This window comes from Marmota flaviventris, chromosome 10 (genome assembly GCF_047511675.1).
Source record: "Marmota flaviventris isolate mMarFla1 chromosome 10, mMarFla1.hap1, whole genome shotgun sequence".
Classification (NCBI taxonomy): domain Eukaryota; kingdom Metazoa; phylum Chordata; class Mammalia; order Rodentia; family Sciuridae; genus Marmota; species Marmota flaviventris.
Genome location: NC_092507.1, coordinates 6,417,811 through 6,435,561, shown reverse-complemented (window position 1 = coordinate 6,435,561; position 17,751 = coordinate 6,417,811). Strand labels below are relative to the sequence as shown.

Sequence of the window (17,751 nt, the reverse complement as noted above, 5' to 3'; positions counted from 1 at the left end):
GCCATGGAAGTGGCCAGGACCCCTGCAACACCCTCCTGGAATAAACTGCTCACAGGCTGCCTGGAGCCAGTGGGTGAGGGAGAAGCTGGGAAGCTCTCCACCTCCACTGTGCTCTAAGAAACCAGACCCTATGGGAAGGGGCTACTTGGGAAAGGTGTGGGTCACCCACAGGTGACTATATCAGCATGTCTCACCCTGACCCCTGACCCTTCAATGTCTACCTGACCCCACAGGAGTCCCAAGAGCTGGGCCAGGGGGATGAACCGTGAAGGAGCACCCGGGAAGAGTCCGGAGGAGATGTACATTCAGCAGAAGGTTCGAGTGCTGCTCATGCTGAGGAAGATGGGATCAAACGTGAGTGCCTGCGGGGGCGAGCACCAGGCTTCCCAGGGAGGGAACTGGCTGCCTTGAAGCAGGGGACTGATCCCCCTCCTGGGTCACTGTGGTCTGAGGAGGAGGCAGCTGGGCCTGTAATTCAGCTCTGTGGCTAGTATAGGCCTCCCAGGCACAGAGCCCAGCGTGTCCAGTTCTGAGAGTGCCACTGGGGCAGCCTCCCACTCTGTGCTATGCTTGAGCCGGGTGGACAAGGGCCTCAAGGCCCTGACCTTCTATTTTTCTTCCCTGCTGATTCCTGTGAGGCTTCTGTCCCAGGGGCATGCAAACGGCAGCTGGGCACTGAGGGGACAGCAGACCTGCAGGTGCAGGGAAGTTTTTGGGAAGAAGGAGGGATTCAGAATTGCCCATTGGCCATCCATCAACTGTCTAGGCAGGGCCTACGCCTTCCCACTGGCCTATGTCAGACCAGATGCTACAGTCAGATTCAACCCAAATACCCAAGCCTGTGGGCCTCAGGGACTAAGTATTCAGGGTGGGAGGGGTTGGGCTGCTTTGGACTAGAGAGGTCAGATCTCAGTACTGGAGGCCCAGGGAGCCAAGGAGGAGCCTCCACTGGGATCAGGCGGCCCGGGAGGGGCCTTTCAGGGAGCAGGTGCTTGCTGCCCTCACTGCTGTGCTCTCACCCTGCAGCTGACAGCCAGTGAGGAGGAGTTCCTGCGCACCTACGCGGGAGTGGTCAGCAGCCAGCTCAGCCAGCTGCCACAGCACTCTATCGACCAGGGTGAGTCAGGGGCCGGGGGCCAGCCAAGTCCTTCCCAGGGCATCGAGCAGTGGTTCTTTAGAAAGATGGACTTGGGACAAACGGGGCCACAGCCCCTTCTCTTCCACAGATGGATCCTCCTACCTGGTCCCATCTTCTTCCCCCAGTAGGAGCTGAGCACCCAATAAGGCAAACGGTGGGGTTCCTTTTTAGGCCTGGAGGATGCAAGGAATGGAAGTGTATGGGAGCCCTTGTAACTGCAGGGGGTCTGCTTGCATTTCCTTAACCGTGGGCATAGGCCATGCTGTGACTGGTATGATCCTGGCTCTAGCCAGAAGGGATGCCCAGACAATTCTCATGATCATGAATAACAGTGTTTATGGTGTTGCTGCTATTTGTTTTACTTCCAGTTAACAGGCAAGGAAACTAGGCTTAGCAGCAATGTCATTGCTCTTGGTCATATAGCCAGTTACCGGGGTGCAAACTCACAGTCCAACTAGAGCAGCCATTTACTATCTGTCCTCGCTCCTGTAACCAGTGAGGCTGCTGGGCAGCTCTGCATCCCATGGCCACTTATCAAGTACTGCCTCTCTTGGAAGGCTTGTCCTAACACTGTAGTCCAGTATTCTTTTTTTTTGGGCAGTACTTTGCCAGTGCCTCACACATGTGAGCAAGTGCTGTACCACTGAGCCACATCCCCGGTATTCTGTACTGTACCCCAGTATTCTGACCAGCATCTCCAATTAGTCCTTTCCTGGTATTCTGTTCATGCTTCATGGGATTATTGGTCATGAAGTCTTCCAGCCTGTGGCATGTCCAGACGTGAGCAGGCTCCCAGGAGCAGAGTGCTGACGCTGTTGGCTGTGTGGTGAGGCTGCTGGGGATACAGCTGATCTGGCACCCAGGGCTGCCGCCCTGGTTCTCCTGAATGTCTTGGGCTCTGCCCTGGCATGGGAGCACGTTCTAAAGCACTGACACTGGGTGTGACCCAGAATGTGGACTCAACTCAGCAGAAACCTTCTGGGCACTCCAATGGTTCCAGTAGTTCCCTAGACACCACTTACCATGTATAACCTGCCTGGGCGTGCCTGTCCCAGAGAGCTGTGCCCTAACCACTGCCACAGCCCAGCCTGTGTGCCAGGTGCTCCGCCCTCCCAGGGTCTCGTGGGAAAGACCTCCTTCCTCCAGGGCTGGTTTAGGTTTCCAGTGTGGGAGTCTCTGCTGGCCTCTGAGCCAGCTCTACCTGAAAACCTCAGGCTTTGTAGTCCCTGTGGACTCACCTTCCTCCCCACTTGATCCTGGGTCACTGAGTCAACCAGAGCTTGAGTGAGAGTGGTGGAGTGGTAAGGGCATCTTTAGTGGAAAGCTTTTTTTTTTTTTTTCCTTTTGTGGTGCTGGGGATGGAACCCAGAACCTTGGGCACACTAGGGAAGTGCTTTACGACTGAGCCACACCCCAGCCCTACAGGAATGCTCTTAATAGAAAATCAAGGTAAGTTGTGGGACTATAATGACAGAACCACAGAGTCCCCACCACTTAAGCTCCCTGGGCTGTTATTTTGTGTGTGGTGCTGGAGATCAAGTGAGGGCCTCGCATGCTTGCTAATACAGCTGTACTGTGGAGTTGCCCAGGCTGGCCTGGAACTTGCTGTCCTCCTCACTCAGCCTCCCAAGTAAATGGGATTACAAGCATGCACCACAGCACCAGGCTTAGTTTTGTAAAACTAATTTTTGCCATTGTTCATACGTACTTTTTGCAATAAGAGGTAGTTAAAAAAAATTTTTTTGGCACTGGGGTTTTTTGTTTTGTTTTTTTATTTGTTTTGTTTTGTTTGGTACCAGGGATTGAATCCAGGGATGTTTTACCACTGAGCCATATCACCAGCCCTTTTTATTTTTTTATTTTGAGACAGGGTCTCATGAAATTGCTTAGTGTCTCTGAGTCACCCAAGCTGACCTTAACCTTGTGACCCTCATGTTTCAACTTTCCTAGTTGTTGGAATTACAAACATATACCACCACAGGCAGCTCAGTCTTTTTATTTTTTTATTTTGAGACTGTCTCACTAAGTTGCTGAGGGTCTTGCTAAGTTGAAGAGACTGGCCTCAAACTTGCAATCCTCCTGCCTCAGCCTCCTTAGTTGCTGGTGCCACTACACCTCGCTCAGTCCTTTTTTATTTTTGAGACAGAATCTAGTTAAGTTGCTGAGACTGGCCTTAAATTTATAATCCTCTTACCTCAGACTCTTGGGTTGTTGGGTTTACAGGCATGTGCTGACATTCACAGAATTTTTTTTTTCTTCTGATGCTGGGGATCAAGCCCAGGACCTTATATGTGCTAGCTGTGGACTTTTACCACTAAACCATAGCCCCTGGCCTTAAAAATATATTTAAAAAAAAATCTTTTTTTAAATTTTTGTGCTAGGGATTGAATCCAGGGGGTACTTAACCAGTGAGCTACATCATCAATCCTTTTTATTTTTTATTTTGAGACAAGTTGCTGAGGGCCTCACTGAGTTGCTGAGTCTGACCTTGAATTTGTAATCCTCTTGCCTTAGCCTCTTGAGTCACTGGGATTATAGGCATGTGCCATGTGCTCATCATTTTTTTCCCTGGTGTTGGGGGTCAAACTCAGGACTTCATGCATGCTAGACAAATGCTTTACCACTAAATCATACCTCCAGGCCTTAAAAATATTTTTTAAATATATTTTTAAGGGGGGCTAGGATTGTAGCTCAGTGGTAGAGCACTTGCCTATAATGTGTGAGGCCCTGGGTTCAATCTTCAGCACCACATAAAATAAATAAACAAAATAAAGCATTGTGTTCATCTACAACTAAAAAAATTTAAAAAAAAAAAAAAATATATATATATATATATATATTTTTTTTTTTTTTTTTTTTTTTTTTTAGGGGTCTGGGGTTGTGGCTCAGTGGTAGAGTGCTCGCCTAGCATGCACGATGCCCTGGGTTTGATCCTCAGAACCACATAAATATAAAATAAAGATATTGTGTCCACTAAAACTTGAGAATAAATATTTAAAAAAAATTTTTTAAATATTTGAATATCTTTTAAAACATATTTTCAATAGGGTTGAGGTTGTGGCTCAGATGTAGAATGCTTGCCTAGCATGTGTGAGGCACTGGGTTTGATCCTCAGCACCATAAAAATAAAATAAAGATATTACATCCACCTATAACTAAAAAATAAATATTTACCAAAAATATTTTTAATAGAATTCTTTATCTCATATAACTGAACCAAGAGTTGAGAGTAAAAGGAGTTCCGCTGAGTTGTGTAAGAAGGTTGTGTTGACCTCACCTCGCTGTTGCCTGGGCCCCCAAACTGCTGAGAAGCCAGGATTTACTAGACTGTTGGGTGGTCAGCTATGCCAGCACTGGAATCTGGGCCCTGCTGGGTGTGTGGCATCCAAATACACTTCCCTTTCTGGAGCAAGGGGCTCTAGGAGCCAAACCTTGAGCCAAGGAACACTCAGAAAGAATCACTGAGAAGAGGGTGGATGACATGATTCTCTGCTGCTGGGGCACCCTGAAGCCTGCCCCTTCCCTCCTGGGAAGGAAGGTCCCCTCTGACCTGGCTGTGGAGGCCTGAAGCACATGCTGCTGCAGGAGTCCCAGAGAATTACATGGCTGAATTAAAGGGAGGGGTAGCTGTGCCAGAAGAAGTTTCACAAACCTGTTATTTTGTATGTGTGCCTAAAGACACAAATACACAACAACAGAGTCTCAGTCTCATCTCTCATACTGTGCAGGTCTAAGCCAGAAGTCTGCATTTGTGCCCATACTACGGGGCCAAATTGATCTCTGCTAAAATTCTAACCTGCCACTTTCTCCATTGGCAGAGCCGATCTCAACTGATAGCAGAGTATCCTGCTTTCAGAGGCTCAGGCCCTGCCCTGTGGCCAAAGCCTGAATTGGTGCCCCCAGGACACTGGGTAGGACTAGGGACACAATGGGCAGAGCCCCAAAGGCTTGGAGCCTTGAGGTGAGAAGGCTGGCTTGAGCTCCTCCTGCCCACTAGGTGGTGCTGTCTCTCAGCAGATGGCAAGCTGCTCCACCCTAGACTTAGATGAGATCCCGGGCTCCCTGAGCCTCTCCTAGGTTTTCTCTCGGCGCCCACAGTACAGCACTCAGCACTGTCTCTGTGGGTCCAGACACAACCTTTAGGCCACACTTACCTACCTTCCAGGGCTGGAGGGGTCTAGTACCTGAGCATCCCATCGCAGTCCAGCCACGTCTGCTGAAGATGGACGGCTGCTAGAGACCCTGGGACATAGGCCTGTACCTTAAGGCCTGACCAAGTGGTTCTAGTAGAGGGCCCAGTGGCCTCCCAGTACTGAATGGTCAATCTCCAGGTCCTAAGGTCCTCTGGCCTCTGCCTCTCCCTTTCCTCCATGACCCCCTTTTTTCCTTTCTCTGCCCATTGCTCTCTTCTCCCTCTGTGCTGTCCTCCAGCTTCTGCCCTCTCTCCTATTTTCTCTGCCTCACACAGTTTCCCTGGGTGATCACATATGTCCCTGTGCCTTCAACAGACAGCTCAGGTCAGTACCTTCCAAACATATTCCCTCAATCCAGACACCTTTCCTGACCTAGACCTTCCTGTGTGGCTGTCAACCATACGGCTTGGCACAGTCTCCCCACACTCAGCAGATCTAACTCTCACCCTCTCCGCACCGAGAATCTGTTCTTCCACCTGTTTTCCTAACAGACACCCAGAGACCAGGGCTCAACCTGGACTCTTTCCCAGCAACCCCATAGGTTCCAAGTCCTTTGGACTCTCCTACCTTATTATTCCCAAATCTGCTTTGTCCTCTCCCTCTTTTTTTGGTGGTGGTAAGGGAGTACCAGGGATTGAACTCCGGGCACTTGACTACTGAGCCACATCCCCAGCCCCATGTTGTATTTTATTTAGAGAGAGTTCTCACTGAGCTGCTTAGTGCCTCACTTTTGCTGAAGCTGGCTCGTGATCCTCCTGCCTCAGCCTCCCAAGCCTCTGGGATTATAGGGGTGCGCAACTGTGCCCAGCTCATTCTCTCCCTCTTATTTGGACCCTTGTTCTGGTCTTCATTCTCCTCTCAGTTGCTGCAAAGAGCTCCTCACTGGTATCTTGGCTTGTCTTTCCCCCTGTGCTACCCTCTACATGGCCAGAGTGACTTTTAGAGGTTCAAAGGGACATCAGTAGGTTTCTCTCCCACTTAAAATCTTTCAGTGGCTCCCTGCTGCCTTAAGGGACTCTGGTCCTCTTAGCATAATGAGCAAGACCCCAGTTCACCCTGAGCCCACCCCCTCACTCAAAACATAAATGGCCATAGTGAATGGCTTTGACTCTTGACTCAGGCCTGTGTGTTCACCCCTTTCTGCCTCCATGTTTGCCCTGGCATCCAGAAGCCCAGCTCTGAACACTTACCTCCACAGCCTGGATCAGGCCTGTCACATGCACCTTGGCTCCTCTACTCCCATGCTGTCTCCTGGTCCCTCTGTTGATTGGACACTGAGCTCCTTGAGCTTGGGCCTAGGCCTGGGTGGGTCCCTTAGAACCTTGGTTCTGTTTCTTTTTTGTACCAGAGATCAAACCCAGGGGCTCTTAATTACTGAGCCACATCTCAGCCTCTTTATTTATTTTTTTTTTTTTAATTTTTTTTTTTAGATTTTTTTTTTTTTAATTTTAATATTTATTTTTTAGTTTTCGGCGGACACAACATCTTTGTTTGTATGTGATGCTGAGGATCGAACCCGGGCCGCACGCATGCCAGGCGAGCGCGCTACCACTTGAGCCACATCCCCAGCCCAGCCTCTTTATTTTTTATTTTGAGACAGGATCTTGCTAAGTTGCTTAGGGCCTCACTAACTTGCTGAGGCTGGTTTTGAACTTGCAAACCTCCTGCCTCAGCCTCCCGAGGTGCTGGGATTACAGGTGTGCACCACTGCACCTGGCAGGCCCTTGGTTCTTGAACACAGCAGGATGGGAACCAGAGGTCTACCAGAAAGGCAGAAAATTCTGTGAGTGCCGTCTCCTGTCTCTGAAGTTGGTCGAGCAGACCTGACAGCCAAGAGGACTCATGTTTTGAATCAAAGGAAATCAATACCTCTCCAAGAAGGTCGCCTTGCTGCGAAGGGCAGCTGTGGGCAGCGGGAAAGGGCTGCAGCTTTGCAAAGCAGACAGGTAGTGCTGAGCTTTCCTTTCTCATCACAGGGCCGCCCCCACTGGAATGCATATCGATCCTTTCTCCTGGTTATCATATATGCGTGGTCTTTGCAGAAAACTGGGGAGAAGTAGAAACAGCAGAAAAGTTGAAAGAATTGAATCCTATGCTCAGCTATAACCACTATTCATCATTCCTTCAGTTTGCTGGCAGACTTTTTAAAATATGCACGTCATAAAGTTGGGATGTATAGTTTATATTTAAATACTCTTTTTTAATATTTATTTTTTAGTTGTAGTTGGACACAATACCTTTATTTATTTATTTTTATGTGGTGCTGAGGATTAAACCTAGGGCCTCACTGTGCTAGGTGTGCACTCTACTGCTGAGCCACAATCCAGCCTTCGATGCTCTTTTTTTTTTTTTTTTTTTGATACAGGAAATTGAATGCAGGGGCACTTAACCACTAAGCCTTTTTTAAAGTTTTGAGACAGGTTCTCACTAAGTTGCTCGGGGCCTCGCTAAATTGCTAAGGCTGGCCTAAAACTGCTCTTCCTGCCTGAGCCTCCTACATCATGGGATTACAGGCATGCACCATCACACCTGGCTAAATACTCATTTCAGCATCCATGTATTACTTATGGTAACTTTACTGTGCTCCTAAACAACTTCCAAGAAAATGTTTTAGGGGTTGCATAATATACAGCCAAATGGCTATGCCAAAATCTATTGACCAGTACCTTCCTGTTGGATCTTTGGTTCCATTCTGCCATTAATCAAAACAATGGAAAACATTCATTAAACTTGTCTGATGTGGCAGGTTCCTTGCCAAACAGCATAGGAGATGTATCCCAAATACTTCTCACTATAGCCTGTGCTGTAGGTGCTGCCAGGGCCCCACTTGCAAGATGAGAAAACTGGTTGAAAGGTTACATAGCTCAAGGCCACAAAGGCAGCCTAGTGTGGGGTCTGGGCATACCCAGCATTCACCAATACTGTGGGTAATCCTCCTGTCATGTTTTAAGGTAGATCAGGAGTAGCATAGTCCTTTCTCTGCCTGGGGGCCTCCCAGGGAAATAACCTGATGTGCTTCTGCCCCTTTCCTTGCCCTTGGGAGCTGTGCTGGCACATGGCTCCCTCGGCTTCTGTGGCATCTCCATGGTCATACTTTCGCCAGGAGACGTCCAGGTAATTCCTGCTGGCTTTTTCCCTGCAGAGGCTGGGGCTGCTGGTTCAAGTTATGCTGCCAGAGAGCCTAAAATAGGTCCTTCGGTCTCAGGGTTACACTGGGAACCTTGTTAAAATAACTGCGATCACAGCAAACAGTCAGGGACCAGCGCTCCAAGGAAGTGGCTCCCCCTTGTTTGGCTCTGTTCCTACCCGTTGAACCCTTGCAGCGCCCTTCGGGTGGGGGTGGTGCCAGTGTGGAAAATTCTCTGGAGTCCACCCCATTCTCTTCCAGCCTCTGTTCTTTCTAGTCCTTCATGAAGCCTTTCCCAAGTCCAGGGTCATCGGGTGCTTCCCCTCTGGCTCCTAGAGCCAGACCCTCACTTTCCTTTTGTGGAGCTGTGATCACACTGTGTCAGGAGTCCCGTGGGGCTGGGGTCTGTGCTGTGTTCATGGTCATATTCAGCTCTTGTCCGGCTTTTGGCCCAGAGCAGGTGTTAGTTGGATTCTGAGGTTGAGCAGCCCCGCCTCCTTGAGGAGGCCTAGTTGCTCTGGTGGCTCCTCCCTGGGCAACCAGCTGGGCTTCTCTGCACCACACAGCCCTCTGCTGGGGTTTCTGGTCTCCTTTCTGCCCATTCATGGCTTCAAGGCTTCTCCCAGAGGCCCCAGGCAACAGGGAACTTGGCACTGAAATTAGAGTCAGGTCCAGAGAGAATTCCTGGCTCTGGGATGGGAAACTCATCTTCTTTTAACTTTAATCAAGACTTACATGAGAATTACCTATAACCCAATAACAGCGGAGCCAGAAGTTATGTGTACATTGAATCAAACCGAAATCAACCGGGACTTGGGGTATGACCTGTGTCATTGAAAAACAGAAAACCAATCTCAAGAAAAGGCAAGGAATGTGGGAGGCACAGGCCCAGCTGCTTCATCACATTCTGGTTCTGGCTCACAGAGGGCTGCTCTGACCTTTGTCACCCAGCGTGAAGGTTCTGTTGTTGAGAACTGAGAAGGAGCCCAGTGGGCCTGCGCCCCCCCAGGACTCTCGCATCCCTCTCACAGAGGGGCCTCTTAGGGGGCCCTGAGGGGCTGCCCAGCCCAGCAGTTGAACAGTTCTTCTCACCTTGGTCCCTGGTTACTGCGAGCTCTGTGTAGTCTCAGGACAGCCCTGTCCTCTCGCTGCTGGTCCACCAGGACATGCAGACATGTGAACATGTGGAAGAGCTTCAGGTGAGATACAGTGTGACTGGTTCTGACGGAGGGGAAGCAACCCAGGGAAGGTGCTGTCTGCACTGCTCCTGAAGGACGCAGGGAGAGGCACCTGCAGACAACCTAGGGGGAGGGAAGGGACTGCCGGCCAGCAGAGCCCCTGCAGCCGGCCCAGACATGTGCAAGCGTTAGGGTGTTTCCACATCCCCTAAGAGTCTGGTGTGTGGTTGCTGGGGGGACCGAGAGTGGGTGGAAAAGCAGATGCCTCTGCTTGGGCTTATTCCAAAGCCTCATGGAGTCACCACCCACCTCAAGAGGAAGAATGGCCCATTGGTTCATGGTCCAGAGTGGGCATTGGGGCAAGTTCCCAGGGCAGCAGTTAGGTTACAGGGATGTCCAGGTGATATGGACACATTCCAGAGATGGTGGGACATTTAGGGCTAAGCAGCTGACATGATAGGAAGCAGGGGAGTGGGTCTAAGTTCTGAATGGGAGGTGCCCATGGGCATCCAGGAGGGAGTGGGCCATGGCTCAGGTGGAAGCACATAGGATTGTGGGTATGGGAGAGGAGTCAAACGAGGGTGTCCCAGGGAAAGTAGGCTGCGCATGGGGAGGGTGCTACACCAGGGTCCGTGTGAGGAGGGGCAGAGTAGAGCTCTGAGGGAAGGAGAGGGTCAGCAGGTCACTTGCCAGTGGAGCCCTTTTCCAGAGGTCCTTTGGCAGAGCCTGGGCAGAAGCAGTGAGAACTGATGTCTCTGAGAAGATACTTGCCTAGTGAAGGCACAACCTAGAGACCCACAAAGCTCAGAAATAAACCCTGAAGCCTCAGAGACCTTAGAACTGTTGGCTGAGAATGGCAGCAGCTCAGGGTGGAGTGGAGGTCAAGGGCAGCCTGAAGCTTCAAGTTTTCAGTGTGGTTCATAGACCACTGCACCTGAGTCACCAACCGTATTTGTGAAGAATTCAGAATCCCAGTCGCTTCCCCTATTCCAGCCCATCTGAATCAGAGTGCCTGCCAGGGAGCCTGGGAGTCTGCATTTTAAGTGAGCCAGGTGTGGTGGCTCAGCAGGCTGAGGCAGGAGGACTACTCGAGTTCAGGGAATTGGAAGCCAGTCTGGGCAACATGATGATACCTCATCTCAACACAAAGCAAACCCCCAAGGTGACTTTGATGCCTAGAATCTAAAACTTGAGGACCCAGCAAGACTGTAGGTTATGACCTGGTTGTCCCTGACTCCTGGAGGGATGGGCAACCCTTCCTCCCATGTTCTGTCCCTTTGGGCATAGTTAGTTTGTGTGGTCTAGGAGAGCTTATGTTTTGAGGAAACAAAAATTCAGATGAAGAGAATGAGGACCTCACTTGGGAGTACCAGCCACAAAGGGTGTGAGTGTGAGTATCGGTGGGATGGGAGGTTGAGAACAAGGGAGGGGCTTGGGAGTCACATCTGGAATTAGAACAGTAGCAGGCAGAGCAGAGCCCCAACATGACCTCCCAGATGTTGTTCGTAATGCTGTAGGCTAGATGCTATTCCGTGGCCAGATGGATGGGTGGGGTAGATGCCCTTCATCACGTTTTGCAGGTGAGTGAACTGAGACTGGATGTTCAGGGGCTTCCATGGGATGCTCAGATAGGCAGGGCAAGGCCCAAGCCAGGTCCCAGCTGGTGCCTCCCGTTGGACCCTGGGTGCTGCCTCCTGAGCCTTGTTGTCCAGCCCAGGAGGCCCAAGGCTTCTGCTGGAGCCAGCAGGGCATCTCTGCCTGCATGTGGCAGCACTGCCCTCTACAGCCCCGTCTCCTGCGGCTTCATGTGCTCGTGATGGTGGTTGTCGTCCTGGAGCCAGCAGGCGCCACTGAGCCTAGCGCTGCTCTGGCTGCTGAGACCTTGGTGAATCAGTGGCCACTGTTGCCATAGCAACTGAAGTGTCATGCTGCTTCTGGGTAAAAGCTGTCCCTTGGGAACTTGGGACACCAGAGTTGAGATGTGTAGAACACTTGGCTCATAGCCCTGAGCTCCCCAAAACAGTACATGGCACCCTATGGGAGTCAGCTCACCTGGGAGGAGGCAAGTCCAGGGTGGCACCCCAGTCTTATCCCTCCCAGAAGCTCCTTCCTTTGGAGGACCTGTTTTTCTAGGCAGTATTTCCCCAGAGCTGGTAGCTGAGCAGTTGCCGTGTTGGCTAGCAGGTAGCAGATGTTGGTTGGCATTCAAGCAAGATAATGAGCTCACGCAGGAGGAGGTGCTGCAACCCAAACTCACGTGGTCAGAGAAGGGCCTGAAGCACCCAGGGTGGCAATTGCCCTGGCCAACTGGCAGCCTGTGGAGGTTTCTTCACAATAGTGTGGTCTGCTTTGTGTGCCCAGGATGGGCCCTGGACTTGGCAGGTGCGTTCCTGGATAATTTGGAAACACTTAGCTGAGGTTAGCTCCCTTGGCTAATGGTGGCTTGCAAAGGGGCTTCCTCCATCAGCCACAGAAATGTGGAGTGTCTGGGGTTTCAGGGTTTATTTCTGAGCTTTTTGGGTCTCTAAGTTGTACCCTAACTAGGCAGGTGCAAGGCCCATTGCAGGAATATCGACACTGGAATTGACCTGAGAAACTTCGGCTATCAAGGGGTGATACGATTCCAGAGTTCTTTGGGAGGGCAAGCAGAGGCACCCTGTCCCCAGAGTCCTTTTGGTTCTCAAGCAGTTGGTCTTGGAGGAGCCCCTGGCTCTGAATCTGGTAATATGGGCATCACCAGGCTAATGATATTCCTGTGAGTCCCCCCTTTTCTCCAGTGACATCTGTGTGGGGCCTTGCCCTGCCTGGTCTGTGGGGTCTTGGCATTTGCAGCCCTTGGGAGCCAAGCAAGGCCTTGTACCTCATCAGTGTTTGAAGCAGTGTTTGCCTTCAGGGTTGTTCTTTTCCTCTCTGGCCAACCTTGTGCACCTGACTCAAAGCTGGGCTTTGCAGGATCCCCAAGACTGGGGAATGGGACAGCAAATCAGCTTGTCCTTCCTGTACCAAGGTGCTGTGATGAATGAAGGCAGAAAGCACATAGTCAGAAGATCCCTGCCCTCATGGGGGACAGAGCCTCCTGGGGAGGACAGCTGCAGGGAGTCTGCCATAGACAGGTCTGGGGGATGCTTTGGAGGTGGGGGCAGGACTGAAGATAAGGCCATGTTTCCACATGGCCTGGGCCACTCTGTTTCGCAGTGTGCAGGTTCGGGGCGAATGTGCACTGAGCTCACCGGAAGGTCCTGGGAAAGCATGGGGGCTGCACTGGTTTGCCTGGGCCAGGCTGTGGGACCCCTTGGCTGCACACGTGCCCCAGCACCATTGTCTGGCTTCATGCTCCTCCTTCCTGCTATTCCATCCCCTCTCGCTGACCCAACTCTAACCCTCCCTGGCCCATAGGGACACATTCTCAGTTCAGGAAGCACATCAAGCTGCCTGACACGTTCACGAAAAGACCCTGGAAACACTTCAGCATGGAGCCTTAAATAGCCAGAGGGATTCTCAGCAGACTTTGGGTCCTTTCTCCTGACCACAGGCTCCTGCTGCGAGCTGTTCTGGCCAGGCGTGAGTGCCAGCCCCTACGCTGCTGTGTGAATTCATCCTGGCTCACAAACAGACCAGTGACCCCACTGTCTGCCCCCCACCCCACTCACCCCCGAGCAGGGCCCCTTCCCTTTTCTGAGCTTCTACATATTTGTCATCTTTCTCTGCCCAGTCATTTGACTAGTTCCATTACCAGGGCAAAGCTGGCATTGGGCGTGGGATGGGAGGGCCCCCTGGATGCCTGGCCCTGCCCTGTCCTCCTTCATAGATCCAGCCCCCCATCCCCCCCCCAGCCAGTACCTCAGGCACTCAGGTGAGAGCCATGGCGGGGGGTGCTTCTCCCAGGTTGTCTCTCCAGGTTCCATTTTGAATTTTCTTCTTCTTGTTTTCTTTCTTTCTTTTTTGGTACTGGGGATTGAACCCAGGGTGCTCTCCCACTGAGCTACCTTCCCAGCCCTTTTTATTTTGAGACAGAGTCTTGCTAGGTTTTTTTAGGGCCTCCCTAAGTTGCTGAGACTGACATTGAACTTGGGATGTTCCCGCCTCAGCCACCTGAGTTGCTGAGGCAGGCTTTCTGAGCTTCGTGTTGCTTATCTGTAAAACAAGGATACAAGTCAGACCAACTTGGATGAACTGGGAAAAGAGCATTCAGTGAGGCAAACAGCAAGTGCAAAGGTCCTGAGGTGCAGGAGACTTTTGCCTGCAGTGTGGCCAGCAGGCCTGCACAACTGGAGCAGAGTGAGTGGTAGAGGGGCAGAAGGAGGCAAAGAGGCATCTGGAGGGCTTAGTGTGTTGAGTCTTGTGGACCAGCATGGTATTTGGCATTCACTTGGAATACGGTGAGACATTTTGGAGTAAGATGTCTTTGAAAGGCTTTGAGCAAAGGAGTAACAGAAACTGACTTCAAATATAGAAAACATACCTCTGGCCGCTGTGTGGAGAATAGATCATCGGTGCCAGGTGGGAAATCAAGGAACAACAGGGACCTGGCTCCAGTGAGAGGGGCTGTGGTAGTGCCCCAGATGTATTTACATGGCTCTGTAGGTGGAGCATGTGGAGGGGCCGTCAGGAGAGCCTGGGCTCTTGGCCTAAGCAGCCAAGGTGGAGGTGCCCTGGTCTGTGGAGGCAGCAGTGGGCCTATGACTTTGGATCTGTGGCAAGACAGTGCATTGTGGTGATGTGTGGCAGGGGAAGCTGCTCACCTTAGGACCATGGGGACAAGAGGAGAGAGAGGAAGGGGCCAGCTTCCCAATGTCCCTTTCGAGGGCATGCCCACACTGACCTAACTCTTTCTACCAAGTCCCACCTCCTGAAGGTTCCCTACCTCCCAATAGTACCATCAGCTAGGGACCACATCTTCTACACAGGAGCCTTTGGGGCACTGAAGATCCAAACCATAACAATCATAAAGATTCATTCCTGTGCCCTTGACCATGGTACCAGGGATTGGACGCAGGGTACATCCCCGTACTTATTTTTATCTTGAGACAGGGTCTCGTCTCACTAAGTTGCTGAGGCTGGCCTGGTTTTTTTTTTTGGGGGGGGGGGGGTGGTGGAAGGTACCAGGGATTGAGCTCAGGTCAGTTGACCACTCAGCCACATACCCAGCCCTATTTTGTATTTTATTTAGAGACAGGGTCTCACTGAGTTGCTTAGTGCCTCACTTTTGCTGAAGCTGGCTTTATGTCAGCCTCCGGATCTGCGGGATTACAGGCATGGGCCACCACCCCTAACCTGGCCTTGAACTTTTGATCCTCCTGCTTCAGCCTCCCAAATTTATGGGATTATAGGAATGGCTACCATGCCTTACTACAATTGATTTTGTATTGATCTTGTACCCTGAAGCTTGTTTATTAGTTCTAACATTTTTTTAAAGTAGATTCCTTCAGATTTTCTATACATTGAGACGTTTTTGCTTCTTCCTTTGTGTTCTGGATGCCTTTTCTTCTTCTTGCATATTGCCCAGGAATGGACCTTCAAAACAGTATTGAGGGGCTGGGGCTGTGACTCAGAGGTACTGCACTTACCTGGCATGTGTGAGGTACAGGGTTCCATTCTCAGCATATAAATAAATAAAATAAAGGTCCATCAACAATTAAAAAAAAAAAACATATATTGAGTAGAAGTGTTAAGACCAAGTTAGAGTTGGGCAGGTGGGGTGGGGGGTGCAGCCTGTAGTCCCAGCGACTTGGGAGGCTAACAGGGTGATGGCAAGTTCAAAACCAAACTCAGCAACTTAGTGAGATTCTGTCTCAAAATAAAAAAAGGACTGGGATGTATCTCAGTGCCAAAGAGCCCCAGGTGTTCAATTCCCAGCACCAAAAAAAAAAAAAAAAAAAAAAAAAAAAAATGTAAAAGATACAAATACTGGGAAGACTATCCCAGAAATATACCCTAGAGCTTTTTAGGAGAATGAAGACAAGAAGTGGGGCTGGGGTTGTGGCTCAGTGGTAAAGTGCTTGCCTAGCACATGTGAGGCACTGGGTTTGATCCTTAGCACCACATAAAAATAAATAAATAAGGGCTGGGGTTGTGGCTCAGTGGTAGAGTGCTCACCCAGCCTGTACAAGGCACTGGGTTCAATCCTCAGCATCACATGAATGTAAAATAAAGATATTGTGTCCACCTAAAACTGAAGAATAAATATTAAAAACAATAATAATAAATAAAAATAAAGTGTTGTGTCGATCTACAACTAACTAAATATATACATATATATATTTAGAATACATATATGTATATAGTATCATAAATATATATTAAAATGTTGAATATATATATATATATATATATATATATATATATATATATATTTTTTTTTTTTTTTTTTTTTTTAAAGGAATAAAAACAAGAAGTAAAGCTTTCAGATCCTGGCCTGATAGCACATCCTGTTATCCTAACAACTTGGAAAGCTGAGGCAGGAAGATTGCAAGTTCATGGCTACCCTTAGCAACTTAGCAAAACCCTGTCTCAAAATAAAAAAAGGCTGGGGATGTGGCTCAGGAGTAGAGTGCCCTAGGTCCAATCCCCAGTGACAAAATAAAAAATAAAATAAGCTGTTGGCCCAAAGGCACAGTTGGCCAGCAGTGCTTCAAGGACAGTGGAAAGTGCCCAAGGGGACTGCCATATACTGGCCTTCTAAGGGGGAGAGACTCAGGAGACCAACCTCTGAGGTCCCTCCTGATTCAGAAACTCAAAGGGCTTGAGTCTCAATAACTTTTTTGTAATTGTCCCAAATTCCATCGAGAAGAGGAGAGGGAGAATCAGCATCTTCTGCTAGAGGCCTTCAAGTTCATGACAAGAGCCCATAATGAGGATAGGTCAGGAAAGGCTCTGGAAGAGCCTGCCCTCCCCAGCCCCAAAGGAAGGCAGGTGCTTGTGCAGAGGCGTGGAAAACAGCAAGTGCTTTGGGACGGCTCGGCTGGGCAGCAAAGGCCCCTTCTGTAGGCGGCCCAGCAGCACCAGTGGGAGGCTCCATAATGAGGCTTGGATTCCCAGCCAGGGAGGGACTCAGCTGGCAGCGTGGGAGGGTGGGATTCTGGAACGCTTTTGTTTCAGGTGTCTCCTTAAATAGTTATCAGGTCCCCATGTGACCTTGAGAAGGCTACTTCTTTCCCACTCTTGGGGGACAGGCAGGTTCCCTGGCAGGCTGGGGCTGCAAAGCCCTGGCCCCTGGGTGGCCATTCCCTTTGCTGACAGTTCCCTCCTGGGGCGCCAGTGCTATTTTGTGCCTCAGCACACTGCAGAGACCCACGGTCCCACGAGAAAGCCTGTGAGAAAGCCCGGTAGGCAGGAGGAAGGAAACGAGTGGGCTGCCGCCTCTCATTGCCACCAGGGCGTCTTGACACCTCCCTTGTCACAGTTTCGTGGCAACCCCTCCTGCTTAGGGAGGAGGGGGGCAGCACTCCGAGAAGTCAGCCTCTGTTAGGTAACCAGCGCGGTGGCCACGCAGGTATGATGTAATTGTGGAGTCCGCGTAGCTAGGACGATTCTGCCTGCGGTGGTGCTGCAAGTCCCAGGCCTGGTGAGAACGGAATGTTCCCTAGAAGAGGGGCAGGACTGTAGGGCTTCTCGAGCAAAGGAGCCCGATCCAAACAGGCCCTTGATGACTTGAGCTCCTTTCTAGAAGCTTATTTTTATTTTCAGGAATAGAGGTTGTGCTGGCTAAGGACACAACCCCAGGAAGGTGAGAGGGTGGGTGGCAGTGTATTTCCCTTAGCACCACCTTGGCTCCTGGTGAGAATGAAGGCACATCTTTGTGATGTCATTGCATTAAGCCCTCCTTCTGCAGCACTGCCCCAATGCTGGCTGCCTCCTCCCCTCCTGTGGCAGGGATGTCAGGAGGGGACCCCCTCCATGGGGTGGACCAGGATAGCCAACACTGTGCCAACTCTGGTCCCTGTGCCAGAGGCCTTGCTGTGTACCTCCCATACCAGCTCACCCTTGGGTGGCCTTTTGGGTCCCTGACTTTCTGATCCGCCCCCTCTGGGGAGAATTTCTTTGGTAACACAGGCGAAAAGTATGTCAGAAAGGCCCCGGGCAGCCCGACTGTCAGTGTTCGGGCACAACACAGAA

General features: G+C 50.6%; 1 protein-coding gene across 3 annotated transcripts in view; it reads left to right on the top strand.

Moving 5' to 3' along the window:
• Ctnnbip1 (catenin beta interacting protein 1) overlaps window positions 1–17,751 on the top strand; it is a 68,979-nt gene that overhangs the window by 35,369 nt on the left and 15,859 nt on the right. For all 3 annotated transcript variants that reach the window (XM_071617331.1, XM_071617330.1, XM_027947621.2), the window contains 2 exons: window positions 234–354; window positions 1,027–1,117. In XM_071617331.1, the coding sequence (XP_071473432.1) occupies window positions 259–354; window positions 1,027–1,117 (187 nt within the window). In that variant the 5' untranslated portion in view covers window positions 234–258. The remainder of the gene's footprint in view (window positions 1–233; window positions 355–1,026; window positions 1,118–17,751) is intronic.